The 16511-nt window shown below is 43.7% G+C and overlaps 1 protein-coding gene across 2 annotated transcripts; it reads left to right on the top strand.

Moving 5' to 3' along the window:
• The first annotated feature begins 1139 nt into the window (after positions 1-1139).
• Positions 1140-12175, top strand: LOC144327759 (complement factor H-related protein 3-like). 2 transcript variants are annotated; one of them, XM_077928353.1, is made up of 9 exons: positions 1140-1322; positions 2487-2657; positions 3563-3751; positions 4818-5000; positions 6691-6903; positions 7543-7716; positions 8630-8812; positions 9808-10008; positions 11975-12175. In XM_077928353.1, exons 1-9 carry the CDS (start codon positions 1259-1261, stop codon positions 12028-12030), a joined length of 1434 nt encoding a protein of 477 aa, XP_077784479.1. In that variant the 5' UTR covers positions 1140-1258; the 3' UTR covers positions 12031-12175. The 2 variants fall into 2 exon arrangements, with proteins under 2 accessions (XP_077784479.1, XP_077784480.1); XM_077928354.1 differs by having other exon boundaries at positions 1141-1322; positions 9808-10004; positions 11975-12169.
• Positions 12176-16511: the final 4336 nt, after the last annotated feature.

Below are 16511 nucleotides of genomic sequence, written 5' to 3'. Positions count from 1 at the left end.
AGTAATTGACATCATCAATAAGGGACAGCAGCGGGACATGGCGCTGGGATAAGGGACTGTCCCGCCAAATAAGGGACGCTTGACAGCTATGTGCAAAATCCATGAAACTGGGATCTTGAAACAAAGTAATATTTCCTATTTTGATAAGCATCCAGAATGTGGCATTTCTTAATATTTCACAATCAGGTTTTTTTTAAGCAAACAGATGGCAAGTTATTACATCCGCATTGTTCCTGGGAATTTACTTGGCAGGAACTTGTTTTTTCTACGTGACTGTTTGTGCTTTGAGTCCACTCAAGTGAGTGGGATAGATTCACCCTTTCTTCTTTCATGGAATAAAGCTCAATGCAACCTTTAATTATCCATATTATAATTCCTTTAGAACGACCCATTGCCACCACTGCCTCCACTGTGTGCCCTGCAACATCTGGCACTGGCAGAGAAGTGGTGCCTGCCAGGCCATCTTAAGCATATTTGGCGCCGTGGTGCAAGTGATGTTCTTGGCGCCTCTCCCCTTCCTCATCCTCCTCGCCCCCTGAGCTGGGCAGCTCAAGGCTCACTTGCCACGCGGGCTTCTTCAGCAGTCCCGCTACTGCCACGGGGCGGGCAGGAGGGAGAAGGGTGTCATGCAGTTTTGCGTGCCACCACCACCACCTCCTCTCCCAGGCATGAAGCGAGAGAGCACAGCTGGCCGTTAGAAGAGCCACCACCGCCGCCCAGCATGTTCTGGACTCCTGCTGCTGGGTGCCACTGATGGGCGGGCATCCTGGCACAGGGCTCCACTAACCCTAATGGATAAGTTGGCCCTTGTGCCTCCATTGCTGCCAATTTCAAGTGAAAGCGTGCCGATTTCAGGCAAGGTCTCACCCGAAATGGATGCAATCTCACCCCAAATTGGCTTCAGTGCTGGTGCTGCTTCTCTGCCACTGGTGGGGCTGAGCTGGCCCTTCCTAGTAGTGCACATTGCTGTTAGAGGACAGCTAAAAGGGCTTTCTCAAGAGTTTGCAACTTGGTAAGAAAGGTTTGTTGCTGTTCTGCCTAGCTGCCATCACCACACCAAGTGCTGTGCCAATGCAAATCTTTCGCAAACACTCCTTGTTGGTTTCAAAGTTCATGTTCCCCATTCCAGTAATCCTTCCTCCTCTCACGGCACAGAGCCATGAACCACCAGTGATTTTTTTTTTTTTGCAAGGACAGTCATTAGAAAAATTAGTTGTAGAAAGTGAGTATCCTGTGGTCCAGAGCAACAAGTAACGCTATGGAAAGCTGGCTGTTCTCCGTTCTTCCATTTCTTCTGTGGACATGCTGTACTTCCCAAAATGGTGAGCCCACACTTTTTAATGTATGAAAAGCTCAACAGTATACTTAGCAGTAATGATTTTATTAATATATCAACTTGTAAATGCCCTCGCATCAAATGTCCAAGGAATAAACAACTATCTGACATTTAGAAGACATCTGAAGGCAGCTCTGTTTAGGGAAGTTTTTAATGTGTGACATTTTAATGTATTTTTAATCTTTGTTGGAAGCCGCCCAAAAAAGGGGTACAAATAATAAATGATGATGATGATGATATTGTAAATGATAGAGCATTTCAGCCTTATAAATGCTTATACTTGAAGATTACCAATATAGACGGTTATTTTGAAAAATATTGGATTTAAGATGCATTTATTTAACACATTTTTAATGTGTCTTTCAGAGTTCCAACTTTCAAAATGTGTTTTACCACTTATAGTTAGTTCAAAAACTATAAGGCTATAACAGATAAATATTTAAAAAAAATCTAAATGTTAACATAACATTAAAATGATAGCATCAGATTACTTTAAAAAAATAATAATAATGGGAAATATTTGACTTGTGTTTGGTTTCAAAGTACAGCTTTATTTATTTACTGTCAGGCTTTAGGGAATTGGCGTCCTCCCCCGTGGCTGTAGATAAACAGAACAAAGGAAAAGGATTCTTTTTACTAGTTAGAAACTTTAGTAATCACAGAAAGAGAACTAAGAACCCATCTCTTAGTAATAGCGGTGCTCCCAATTAAATAGCCCACCCCCATCTATCCCTATGAACCTATGTCACTTCTACGTCTCGTAATCTCAGCTTGTACCCTCTGTGCTTTCTGTTCTGTGACTTTCTGAGCCCTTCTAGCTTTGGGGAGGGCGGTGGAGGAATGCTGTCTAGAGACTGTGAATCTGTTAACCCTCTCTCTTCCAGTGTTTCTTCTCCTAGGTGTTCACCATCTAGTATATCCCAGCTTCTGCCTTCTGAACTATGCCCCTCTGCAAACCACTGTTCCCAATCTATACTGTGCTCCTGCTCCTGGGAAAATTCAGGATCTGGATCAGGATCAGGGGGTGGGGGGCAGGTGGAGGCTCCCACCATTCCTCCTCAGTGCAGTCCTCCACAGCATGGTCCCTGATATTTACTGTGCTTTCAGGAAAATGTGAGAATGTTGATATTGATGGTAAATATAATTGCAGTTTGTGAAGAACCACCTGACATTGATTTTGGGGAAATGATAAGTGATGAGAAGGCCAGGTACCTGGAGGGTGACAGAACACAATACAAGTGCAACCCTGGATATGTCTTGGAAGGCACTGAATGGATAACGTGTCGTGGGCAAAAGTGGGCACCTGCACCCAGGTGCTTGGGTAAGGAGGCATCTTGACTTTCAATATTGCAAACTCTAAATCAAAATGTGGGGTGTCCAACATAGCCTCTGGAAACTCATCTGCATGCAAAGTTGCTTTCTCCATGTTTGAGGACTTAAACACTCTGTCAAGAATTGGGAACTACTGGCCTTCTGGATTGTTGTTGGACAGCAACTCCCATCATGAGATGAGGTATAATTCAACAATATTTGAGGGATCACAGATCCCTCTACTTTACACTGTATGGCTACTTTCATTCTGCTAATATGGATCAATGGATTTGCATAATTGGGCAGAATGCTGTAATTTGAGGAAACTAGAGAATTCACATTCTGGATCTGAGTTATTTAGTGCAAACATCGATAGCCAGAGTTGCCATATTGTTTGAGAGTTCGACTAGATCTGAATTCACATCCTACATCCAGCATGGAATCAAGGTGTCACTTTGGGCCAGTTTGCATCTTGGAGCTCTTGTTCCTTTTCTCAAGACTGTGAGGGGAAAAAAGAAAAGAAGGGTCACAATCCAATGACATACAGGCCTGTAATCCTATACCCCATCCCAAGGATTAAGCCCATTGCACTGAATGAGAGTTACTTCTGAAGTGCATCTATAGGGTGGTGCTATTAAATACATCCCCATACATTTCAGTGGGTGGCAAGTTAGAGACTGTTTTTACTCCCATGTTGACCTTAATGGGTTTTTTCAGGACTTACATGGAAGTTGACAGAAACCACAATGAATGACTGATTGGGTGCAGCAAATGAGTTTGTCCCTATTGTGTGAGGTAATATGAGGTAACAGATATGAGGTAACCTTGAAGCACAAAGAGGGCAAATGGAATAGGACACACAGAGAAATGAGTCCCAGTGATGATCCCCGCCTCCCCTCCCTTTCTTTCTTTTAGCACCTTGTGGTATCACAAAACAACAGCTAGATGCACAAGACCTGTACCTGCCTGGGAAGCGAAGACGGTCCCAGGTGATTCAGCATAACCAGTTCCTGCAATTCCAGTGCAAGGAAGGACATGTCATCACAGCTCCTTCAGTCCGGAAGTGTATCAATGGGCACATGGATTTGCCATTGTGTATCTCTGGTAAACATGCTGTTCATATTGAAAAATTCCTCCATGGTTATTTAAATGTTCAAATGGTCTATAACTACCTCGCTTTCCAGTTCAAAAGTGAACGCTTCCAGTGCTGTCTTTCTCATTGGTACAGAGAGTCTCCAAACCATCTGAGGGACTGCATGGCCCCAGTGTTTGTTCTCTGTCCAGTGGACATTGGCTTGATTCTGCTAGAAATCCAGTTTTTATTCATATGACACTTGGACACAAGAAGCATGTTCATCTGGGACCAGAGGTGGTGTGTCCAGTTTTGCCACCTGAGGTGAAAAGGGAATGTGTAGTCCCTAGACCACCCACTGCACTCCACCCCTAACTTCCGCTGCTGTCAAAATGCCCCCCTCTTGCAAACGTAGCGAGAGCCATAGGTTTCCACAAGATATCCCCACTCATCTTCTCCACACCAGGGTAAGGAAGATAAGCAGCCATACTGTCTGCAAGAACTCAGCCAGAGTCAGGACACTGTGCAAGGTGTTGCCACTAGTCTTTTCCAACCATAGAGTGGAGAAGACAAAGGGCAACGCAACACCACGTCTTGAAATTCTTCCTTCAAAGCTTTGTATTCTGAGGGAATCAATTTGCAGCCAGGAGGTGATTACCTTGGTTGCATTATTTAGATGCCATGCTATTGCATCTGAGTTGGAACTGGCTTTTCCTCTGTTTCAAATACAGTGGTACCTCAGCTTACAAACACCTTGGATTACAAACACTTTGGGTTGCAGACTCCGCTACACCGGAAATAGTACCTCGGGTTAAGAACTTTACCTCAGGATGAGAACAGAAATTGCACAGTGGCACACAGTGGCAGTGGGAGGCCCCATTAGCTAAAGTGGTACCTCAGATTAAGAATGGTTTCAGGTTAAGAACGAACCTCCAGAACGAATTAAGTTCATAACCAGAGGTACCACTGTATCTCAAGAGAGAGAGAAATACTCAATCTCGACATGCCTGATTTGAACAAAGGGATTTCAAAGTCCTTCATTTTTGACCTTTGGTAACTGTACTAAGTCACTGTTCTTATCACTTTATTATTTACCAGAAATGGGGAAAAACTGTAGTCACACACCCACTATTGAGAATGGAGACATTATCACCTTATCACAGAAGCAATATGCATCTGGCTCTTCAGTGGAATTCAAATGCCAAAAATATTATGCCATGGAAGGAGAAAACAGAACTTTTTGTAACAATGGGAACTGGACAAAAGTGCCCATTTGTCTAGGTAAGAACTTTCCCCCCTCTGTTTTGATAGAAATTCCATCTTCTGGCATGCACATAGGGTTGCTTCATTAATTTCTTTTATATGTGATATATTTGGGAAAGGTTCAAATAATTGTTTCTCCTTAGTAAAACACCACCATGAAGCATGTGAGATATGGAGAGGGACAATCCTAGTTCATATCTTGCTTTCAGGCAATACCTTTAGCATGCTAGTATCCTCTCAGCAGGGACGCGGGTGGCGCTGTGGGTAAAACCTCAGCGCCTAGGACTTGCCGATCGTATGGTCGGTGGTTCGAATCCCCGCGGCGGGGTGAGCTCCCGTTATTCGGTCCCAGCTCCTGCCCACCTAGCTGTTCGAAAGCACCCTTAAGTGCAAGTAGATAAATAGGTACCACTTTATAGCGGGAAGGTAAACGGCGTTTCCGTGTGCTACATTGGCTCGCCAGAGCAGCTTCATCACGCTGGCCACGTGACCCGGAAGTGTCTGCGGACAGCGCTGGCTCCTGGCCTCTAGAGTGAGATGAGCGCACAACCCTAGAGTCTGTCAAGACTCGGGCAGGGGTACCTTTACCTTTATCCTCTCAGCTTCTGTCCCCATTCTGTAAAATATAGGTACTAATAATATGAAAATTAGTTGCTGAACAATGTTTCCAAGCACAATTCAAAGTGTTGGTGTTGACCTTTAAAGTCCTAAACGGCCTCGGCCCAGTATACCTGAAGGAGCATCTCCACCTCCATAATTTAGCCTGGACACTGAGGTCCAGCTGAGGGCCTTCTGGTGGTTCCCTCACTGTGAGAAGCGAAGTTACAGGGAACCAGGCAGAGGGCCTTTTTGGTAGTGGCGCCTGCCCTGTGGAACGCCTTCCCATCAGATTCAAGGAAATAAACAGCTATCTGACTTCTAGAAGACATCTGAAGGCAGCCCTGTTTAGGGAACTTCTTAATTTCTGATGTTTTATTGTGTTTTTAATTTTCTGTTGGGAGCCACCCAGAGTGGCTGAGGGAACCCAGACAGATGGGTGGGGTATAAATAAATCATCATCATCATCATCACCATCATCTTTTGAAGTTCTTTGGAAACTTAACAAGCATAGTGTCTGTGATTGGGAGAACCTGTGGCCTTCCAGATGTTGTTTGACTCCAACTCCCATCATCTCTAGTCAACATGGTCAAGGATGATGGGAGTTGTAGTCCAACAATATCTGGAGGGCCACAGCTTCCCCATCCTTGCACTATATGAATGCTAAAAACGAGTTCATCCTTTGGAAAATAATGCCATTACTAAACCACTTAAGTGGTGTGGTAGTATCAGTGATAGGAGGTCTTAGTGCTGTTTCCTGACCAGTAAGACTTCTTAGCAATGATACTGCAAAGAGGCACCTTAGCAGAAGCAGAAGAGGAGTTTTACTTGGCCAGGCCTGGTAGATTACTTGCAATTGCCTGGCAGACCAGATTCCGCCTGCAGGTCACAGGTTCTCACATGACTTTAATGATTATTCTGGAAATGCTGTTTGCTGAGAGAGAGAGAGAATTTGTTGCTTTTTTCAAATGCACTGGAATGTCAAAAAAATTGACTTGTGTTCCCAAGACTGATGTATATACAATCTTCCTTTTTGTTTAAGTTTTCCAATATGGCAAATACACACTCTGGTTGCCTTCATGAACAGAATCTATTTTCTTTCTCATCACAGAGCCCTGTGCAATCTCATTGGCTGAAATGGAAAGCAAGAAAGTTGAGGTGGTTGGGCAATCGGATGAGCATCATTTTCAAAACTTATATGTACAACGTGGTACTTCTGTTGAGCTTGCCTGTAAACCAGGGCATGCTCCTGCAGCAAATTATTCCCCGTCTGCTTTTGTAATCCGGTGCAATGGAGAAGCAATTGTGTATCCTGAATGTGAAGGTAATTCAATGTGGCATTATTTTTAAAATAACAAAAATTATATATTTCTTGAAGAATCTCAATAATCACTGGTTGAAGAATACACCACGTTCTCAGTGGGCTGTTTTGTGTTATGTTTGCTCCCTTAGTTTGTTCCTCTAAATCTTTTTCCCCTGCTTCTGAAAATGTGATGTTCTGTTGCCCTGCAATGGTTATGTGGGCTTCATAACTCGACCCCTGAAATTAAAATCAGCATGCATGATGACCAGCGGTTTCTCTTTCCAACTTCTTCAGAACTCATGTCTTCAGTGAAACCTTTGTCTGAACTCCACACCCCTCATCCCTCGTTGAAACAATGACCACATAATAGGAGCATTTTCTCATATTCCTCTCCAGTGACACTTGTCTTTCCTTTCCACTTCTTCCTTGTGTCATTGCTATCTTTGCCTTTCTTCTTTCTATCCTGTGCCCCTGTTGAAATTTAAATTGTAGGATTTGTCTTTTTTGCCCTGATACTACTAGATAAATAGATTGGCTTAAAACAACAACAGCTACAACTCTTCATATACAGAGAGAAAGCAGCGCTTCTAATCCAGGTGGTTTTGCCACTTGTTTTTCTGTTTCCATGTCACATGTTTACTTCATTGTTTTTTTAAATAGAAATTACATGTAACCCTCCAAAGGTGGATAATGGCACTTTTAGACCTCGAAGGAATATATATCATGGTGAGGATCTAATTCAAATTCAGTGTGACAGTGGATTTCATCTAGCTGATGGACAAAATATAGCAGAATGCACAAGGAATGGATGGTCACCTCTACCACAGTGCAGCAGTAAGTGGAATCTGTAGGTCTTAGCACAATTATTGAAGGGTGGATGTACATTATTGTTGCTGGGTTTTTTAGTGGTCTGCATCAGTATGTATGTATATACATATGTATATACAGAGTGGCTTATCCACACCTCCCCTTGTTCTGCTGTTTCTGTCACCCCCTGGAAAGAAACTGCTCTTTAGTGCTCAATCGGAGCTAACAGGATTCTGGGTTTCCCCCAGATTGCCATTTGTTCTGATATATCACTAAAGAGTGGGTTTTCCCTTGGAAAGGAGGGGGGCGAGGGTAAAACTCCTTGGACCCATGCTTAGAAAGTGTGAGTCAAGTGGGAAACTGCCAGGACTTGTGCTTTGTAGGCACAGCATATGTGGATGAGCCACACACACACACACACACACACACACACACACACACACACACACACAAAGGTAAAGGGATCCCTGACTATTAGGTCCAGTCGTGACCAACTCTGGGGTTGCGGTGCTCATCTCGCTTTATTGGCTGAGGGAGCCGGCGTACAGCTTCCGGGTCATGTAGCCAGCATGACTAAGCCGCTTCCGGCAAACCAGAGCAGTGCACGGAAACGCCGTTTACCTTCCTGCCAGAGTGGTATCTATTTATCTACTTGCACTTTGACATGCTTTCGAACTGCTAGGTTGGCAGGAGCAGGGACCGAGCAACGGGAGCTCACCCCGTCGTTGGGATTTGAACTGCCGATCTTCTGATTGGCAAGTCCTAGGCTCTGTGGTTTAACCCACAGCGCCACCCGTGTCCCATATATAAATATATATATTAATTTTTAAATTAAATAATTAAGCTGAATTATAGAAATGCTTGTGTGGACAGCCATATGTGTAATCCTAATAAGTGCCATGTAATAGATTCCTTTTTCTGTTTCAATGCATCACGACAGATGCTGCGGGAAAATGTGGCCCTCCACCTCGTATTAAAAATGGAGACTTTCTGGGCACGGCAACTTCGGAATATATGCCAGGGGCGCAAGTACAGTATAAGTGCCAAGCTTTCCACAAACTACAAGGAAATCAATATGTACAATGTGTCAACGGGCATTGGACAGATACACCAACATGCACAGGTACAGGAAATTTCTCTAAATCTTTGCTTTTTCTGTTCTATTGAAGGATATTCAATAAATTCAAAAACCTGTGACCTAGTGGCACCAGTGTGGTGTCAGCAGTTGGCATTGTTCTATATGTGTTTTTGCTTTACTACACACTTTTAGTTACCCTCCATCCATCCCAGCTCCTCCCATGAACTACAGGTAGTTCTCTCATGAGCCACTCACCAAGCACTTCATAGAATCATAGAATCATAGAGTTGAAAGGGACCCCCAAGGGTCATCTAGTTTAAGCCCCTGCAATGCAGGAATCTCAGCATCCATGCCAGATGGCTATCCAACCTCTGCTTAAAAACCTCAAGGAAGCAGAGTCCACAACCTCCCAAGGAAGGTGGAACAGCTCTTACTGTCCGAAAGTTTTTTCTGGTGTTTAGTCAGAATCTCCTTTCTTGTAACTTGAAGCCATTGGTTTGAGCCAGAACAGGAAAAAACCAGCTTGTTTCCTCTCCCATGTGGCAGCCCTTGCGATATTTGTGCTTGGACACTTCATTTACATGCTGAGGCTGCATAGTCTGGACTGACTCAAGGACCTCATAGCTACCATGGCAACAGCCACATGCTGCTTTATAAAGTATAATAATATTGGTATCAGACCCCAATTCAGAAAGCACCCAATTAAATGTGGACTGCTACTGATGGTTTCTTCACATTGGCTGAATCTCAACTCAGAAAATCTAACGCTTGTGACTCCCAATTGGTTTTAATGGGGAAAATATTCAAATTGCTATTTATTTATTTATTCATTTGACAGAAGCTTTACTTATTTTTCCTCAGAGACCACCCACTGATGGGACCACATTCTTAATATCAATTTATTTCAGTGGGTTTGACTGAGTATGACTAACTTTGGACACAATCCAAAGGGTTGTTGGTTTTTGTTTTTCATTTTGGTCAAGTGAATTCCTCGTTGTCAAATTAATCTCTTAGATGACATGATTTGTGCCTTTCTACAGTTCCTTGTGTAGCAACCGAAGAAGATATGAATCAAAACAATATACGGCTGAGGTGGATATCCACTCAGAAAATCTATTCCATATCTGGAGACGTGACAGAGTTTGCCTGCAAATGGGGCTTTCAGCCAGATCCATCTTCGCCTCCCTTCACAGCCCCATGTATAGAGGGCAAGTTGGACTACCCAAGATGTATACCTGTAGGTACATTGCAGTTAAAGCATAATAACAGAAAATTCAACACACATAGCTGTGATTTTTGTTAAGCTATAGAAAGCAATGTGCATTACAAAATAAATGTCTTTGAAATTTTCTTGGTCTACAGCAGATTTTCAATTTTCCCCCATCTATACCCGTTTTTCTCATCTCCTCCCAGAGTTACTCTTCTTTGTTGTTCATCATCTCTTATTTTCTCCTCTCACCTTCCCTTTCTTTCACTGTTTTCTCCTTTCTCAAAGTCCTAGACAGAATTAATATGAGAAAAAAGTAGTTCTGCTGCCACAAGTAAAGCCCAAATTAAGCCATGACACAATCAATCAATCAATCAATCAATCAATCAATCAAACCTTTATTGCATTAGCATACAGCCATAGCAGGATAAGTCAAAAAATAATGCAAGAGACAAGCAACCAATCAAAATTCAAAGCGATATTACTGGCGTTATGACAATTAAATTACCCTAAGACAATAATGTAAAGATTTAGTTGCCAGCACCGGGAATCTAAAATGCGGATGTATATAAAGCATATAATGGCCCAAAATAGGCTCGGCACATTAGGTTAAAAAGGTAATAAAAGAATTAAAACAGGTCCAGGTCTAGGACACACTACCCAGTCAGAGTAGCCCTGAGTTTCAAAGCCTGCACTATAAAAATTGCCACCCCACGTGAAATTTGGGGATTTGCGTCCACAAGAAGCGATTTCAAACAGTCTTCCTTAGATGTGATGGTGGACGGGATCAAGAGGAGGAGCTTAGTTCTTATTAGCTCATAAATAGGGCAGTAGAAAAAGAAATGGATGAAGTCCTCTACTTCATTCATTGTGCATGGACATAGACGCTGAGTAATAGGGGTCTTAGAGTAAATCCCCTGCAAGAAGGCTGTGGGTATAGAATGGAAACAGGCCATGGTAAACGCTCTTCTCAAATTGGGCTCCGTCAGGTCTATCAAGTAGTTTAAGCCATGACACAATCCACCTTAGGGTATGAAATGCCACAAGTGTGTTAGCGCTTCCTTACTCAGCCTTTAGAATAAATTCACCAGGACCATTTAAACTTCAATGCTCCTACACATCACAATCGTCACATTGTGGAGTAAGCATCTCTTGTTGCTCTTTCACTCTGAATGAGTGGATTCATAATATTCCCCAAGAGAGTTCCATAATTCACAGCCCCCCCCAACAAAATCTCAGCTGGTGTCATAAATACAACAGCAGTAGTCTTTGCAGTGCAACACTGAGTCTGTATTAGCACATGATTTCTGACTGATTTTTCAAGTCCCCGCGATGGGGTGAGCTCCCATTGCTCGGTCCCTGCCCCTGCCAATCTAGCAGTTCGAAAGCACGTCAAAGTGCAAGTAGATAAATAGGTACCGCTCCGGCAGGAAGGTAAACGGCGTTTCTGTGCGCTGTTCTGGTTCGCCAGAAGCGGCTTAGTCATGCTGGCCACATGACCCGGAAAAACTGTCTGCAGACAAACGCCAGCTCCCTCGGCCTATAGAACAAGATGAGCACTGCAACCCCAGAGTCATCCACGACTGGACTTAACTGTCAGGGGTCCTTTACCATTTTTTTAATCTTGGGTTGAGTCCAACCCTTTAAATTAGTGTTAAAGTTTACTTATCAATATCATAAATGTTTGCCTAACAAGGCATTTTTTGTACATGTGGAATGCGATTTTTAATGCCATCACTCACGGAAAATGATGTTTGACCTTTTATTGTTACACAGATAATTTGGAAAGTAATAATGGCAGCAATGATTGTGCAATGGGGTCTGTGCAGTGTCTGTTGAGTGACTCTAGACAAAAAAAATAATTATTACATAGTGTTACTTGCAGATGGAACCAGTTTAATATAATAAATTAATCAAAGACTCTTAGTAGGTATCTACACAAAGGATAATTATGTATGTATGTAACCTTACATTTCCATTGTTTACTTTCTATTTAACAGTGACAGCAAAAGTAATTGGAAGAAGCATACAGAAGACATTTTTAACCAGCACCTGATCTTCAAAATTCATTGATGATTTATTTTTAATATTATCAAATCAAGCTACTTCTTCACAAACACCAATAGATTTCCCCATGGATTATATGCAGCTGCTCACAATGGATCATGGACTTAAAATTGGAATTGCTCACTGGAAGGACAGGTCTTGAAGCTGAGGCTCCAATACTTTGGCCACCTCATGAGAAGAGAAGACTCCCTGGAAAAGACCCTGATGTTGGGAAAGATGGAGGGCACAAGGAGAAGGGGACGACAGAGGACGAGATGGTTGGACAGTGTTCTTGAAGCTACCAGCATGAGTTTGACCAAACTGCGGGAGGCAGTGGAAGACAGGAGTGCCTGGCGTGCTCTGGTCCATGGGGTCACGAAGAGTTGGAAGAAGAAGAAGAAGATTTTGGATTTGATATCCTGCCTTTCACTCCCCTTTAGGAGTCTCAAAGCGTCTAACATTCTCCTTTCCCTTCCTCCCCCACAACAAACACTCTGTGAGGTGAGTGGGGCTGAGAGACTTCAGAGAAGTGTGACTGGCCCAAGGTTACCCAGCAGCTGCATGTGGAGGAGCAGAAACGCGAACCCGGTTCCTCAGATTACGAGAGTACCGCTCTTAACCACTACACCACACTGGCTCTCTAAATGACTAAACGACTAAACAACAACAGTACCGTTAAAAAATGAGCTTTTGGGGGGTTGCCCTGAGTTGTTCAGCTTTTGGGGGGCATCGCCCGGAGGCTTTTTTTGGGGGGGTGCCAAGACTTGCAGAGCTTTTGGGGAGGCTTGGATCACTGTTGGTTTTTTTTTGGGGGGGGGACACACGAATTATAAACGCTTCCTATGGCACACGGAGCAGAAACAACACATAGCCTCAACAAACGCAGCAAGCAACCAATCACACAAACTACAGCCGCTAACAATCTCCTGCTCGCTGCAAAAAATCCCACCAATCGCTGGAGGGGGGGGGGCAGGAAAACACCTGCTTGGCTGCTGATAGACAGTCTCTAAGCTGCCGTGGGAGCCGCGCACTTGAGGGATCGGTTTACGCACGAGGAGATGTGGGGGCAAGTGGCTGCCCAATTTGAGAACCCCAAACAACAGCACTGCTGGCGCAATGATGCGTGCCATATCTTTGCCACCGCTAGTATAGGATATCAGTCCTTGTCAACACCATTTCACATTTTTTGAAAAAGAAAAAAACTGTTCACGCTAAACAAACCATTTTGCGTCCCAAATTTGCCAGTGTATTTCAAGTCTCCTTTTTCCTAATAATGAACTTGGTGACCCCGTGCCTATCAGTTTGGCAGAGGAATGTTGATCACCCATAGACGGAAGAATGACTACAGCTCATTTCAAAGCCACTTTTCACTCACACAAGTCACAAAGCATCTTACAAACAATAAATAACAATCACAGAATGGAACATCACAATTACAACCTAAAACAAATAAAATAATTAACAAATCATTAGTAAAACAGTAAAACAATAACAAACCACCAGTGAAACAATGCCCGCGGGTCACGTATTTCACCAAAATCCCGATGCTGTGCAATTCACTCAAAAATGGTGCCAAACACCTGCAAATTGCCCCCTGCAAGGTTTTTTGACACAAATACCACATTTCCAGGTAGGCTGAAAAATGAGCCCTTGGAGCCCAGGCCGAGGGGTCATGGTTTTCGCCAAAATTCTGACGTTTTTCCGCGGGTTAAAGTACCGAGGGCTGATTTTTTTGGCCTATGATAAAATGTACTTTCTGCACCGCCAAAACTTGCAGGGGTGAATTTGCAATAGTTTAGTGCCATTTTTGAGACAATTGGATAATGTCAGATTTTTGGTGAAAATGTGACCTTTTCCGAAAAAAATGTTTTTCCACGGGTTAAGGCGTCGAGGGCTAGCATTTTGGTCTATGATAAAATATGCTGTTTACACTGCCAAACCATGCAGGGAAGAATTTGCAACAGCTTGGCACCATTTTTGAGACAATTGAATGACATCTAATTTTTCATGAAATTGTGACCTTTTTCGAAAAACTTTCCCCAGCAGAGTAGTCTCTTGACCCCCATCCGACGCCTCCCCTCTCTGCGCGTAAACCTACTGCACAGAGAGGGCGTGGCTAAAGGGGGACCTGCCTCCCCCCCCACTTTGCTCATGCACCGTGTCTTGGCTCTCTCTTGCATCCTCCGAGCCCTGCATCCCTTCCCCACAAGAGGCGGGGCTTCCCTCCTCCGCAGAGGAAGTGCTGCTTCTCACGATCTTGGGAGGCTCCCTGTAACCCAGCTGCCCTTCCATCTCTCGCCTCTGAGCTGATGGCAGTTCCCTGACACATATCATCCTTAATTTTCCCTCCATTTTTCCTCCCTCCCCCTCCCTCCCACACAAAGCCCCACCCGACTTCCCTCAGTTCCAGGAGTCTTTGGTTTCTCTGTAAATGCTGTTCTCTGCATGTTACAAATTTGTAAAGATCCTTAAATTGTTTGACTTATTATTGTCAATAAAAAGTTTGTGAATGTTTATTCGAAATCTGCCAAGGAGTCCAATTCACTTTGTTGCCTCTTCAAATACTTTGTAAAGGGTCCCCATTCATCTTTAAAGTCACAGTTATCCTTGTTCCATGGCTTATGTGTCAACTTTGCCTGTTCTGCATTGTCCATCAGTTTTCTTGCCATGATTCTTTAGTTGGCATTTCTTCAGTCTTCCATCCTTGTGCTATTAGGACTTTTGCGGTCGTTGTCGCATACATGAAGATATTTTTCAGCTTTTTTTGGCAGGTCTTTCCCTACAATCCCTAACAAAAATGCTTCAGGTTTTTTTTTGGACAAATGTTAGATGGAACATTTTCTTCAATTTGTTATATATCATTTCCCAAATATTTTAATTTACATTACAGTCCCACCACATATGATAAAATGTCCCTTCCTTTTCTTTACACTTCCAACATATATTTGAACTAGTTTTGTACATTTTCCCTAACTGCACTGGTGTCACATACCATCTGTACATCATCTTCATATAACTCTCTTTCAACAGGGAACAGTCTGTAAATTTTAAATCAGTTTTCCATAATTTTTTCCAATCTTCCATCATAATGTTGTCACCTATATATTTTGCCCATTTAATCATGACTGATTTTACCTCTTCATCTTTCGTCTCCCATTCTAATAGTATGCTGTATGCAGCCTTCAGTAATTTCCCTTTCCCTTCAATCAATTCCATTTTTTTTAAGCAAACAGATGGCAAGTTATTACATCCGCATTGTTTCTGGGAATTTACTTGGCAGGAACTTGCCACGCAGGCTTCTTCAGCAGTCCCGCTACTGCTGCGGGGCGGGCAGAAGGGAGAAGGGTGTCATGTAGTTTTGCGTGCCACCACCACCACCTCCTCTCCCAGGCAGGAAGCGAGAGAGCACAGCTGGCCGTAGGAAGAGCAGCCACCACCCAGCATGTCCTGGACTCCCACTGCTGGGTGCCACTGATGGGCGGGCGCCCTGGCGCAGGGCACCACTAACCCTAATGGATAAGATGGCCCTTGTGCCTCCATTGGTGCCAATTTCAAGTGAAAACGTGCTGGTTTCAGGCGAGGTCTCACCCGAAATGGATGCAATCTCACCCCAAATTGGCTTCAGTGCTGGTGCTGCTTCTCTGCCACTGGTGGAGCTGAGCTGGCTCTGCCTAGTAGTGCACATTGCTGTTTTGTTGTTGTTTAGTTGTGTCCGACTCTTCGTGACCCCATAGACCGGAGCACGCCAGGCACTTCTGTCTTCCACTGCCTCCTGCAGTTTGGTCAGACTCATGTTTGTAGCTTCAAGAACACTGTCCAACCATCTCGTCCTCTGTCGTCCCCTTCTCCTTGTGCCCTCCATCTTTCCCAACATCAGGGTCTTTTCCAGGGAGTCTTCTCTCCTCATGAGGTGGCCAAAGTATTGGAGTCACAGCTTCAGGATCTGTCCTTCCAGTGAGCACTCAGGGCTGATTTCCTTCAGAATGGGTAGGTTTGATCTTCTTGCAGTCCATGGGACTCTCAAGAGTCTCCTCCACCACCATAATTCAAAAGCATCAATTCTTCGGCGATCAGCCTTCTTTATGGTCCAGCTCTCACTTCCATACATCACGACGGGGAAAACCATAGCTTTAACTATATGGACCTTTGTTGGCAAGGTGATGTCCCTGCTTTTTAAGATGCTGTCTAGGTTTGTCATTGCTTTTCTCCCAAGAAGCAGGCATCTTTTAATTTCATGGGTGCTGTACAGCTAAAAGGGCTTTCTCAGAAGTTTGCAACTTGGTAAGAAAGGTTTGTTGCTGTTCCGCCCAGCTGCCATCATCACACCAAGTGCTGTGCCAATGCAAATCTTTCGCAAACACTCCTAGTTGGTTTAAAAGTTCATGTTCCCCATTCCAGTAATCCTTCCTCCTCTCATGGCAGAGAGCCATGAACCACCAGTGATATTTTTTTGCAAGGACAGTCATTAGAAAAATTAATTGTAGAAAGTGA

This window comes from Podarcis muralis, chromosome 5 (assembly GCF_964188315.1).
Source record: "Podarcis muralis chromosome 5, rPodMur119.hap1.1, whole genome shotgun sequence".
Taxonomy (NCBI): domain Eukaryota; kingdom Metazoa; phylum Chordata; class Lepidosauria; order Squamata; family Lacertidae; genus Podarcis; species Podarcis muralis.
Note: the sequence above shows the minus strand (reverse complement) of the source record. Positions and strands in the feature narration are given on the sequence as shown.

Coding starts and splice junctions, on each gene's coding strand:
- LOC144327759 (XM_077928353.1), top strand. CDS start 1,259: ATGGAAAGCTGGCTGTTCTCCGTTCTTCCATTTCTTCTGTGGACATGC. Junction 6,904..7,542: donor TGTGTATCCTGAATGTGAAG/GTAATTCAATGT, acceptor TTTTTTAAATAG/AAATTACATGTAACCCTCCA. Junction 10,009..11,974: donor CCCAAGATGTATACCTGTAG/GTACATTGCAGT, acceptor TCTATTTAACAG/TGACAGCAAAAGTAATTGGA.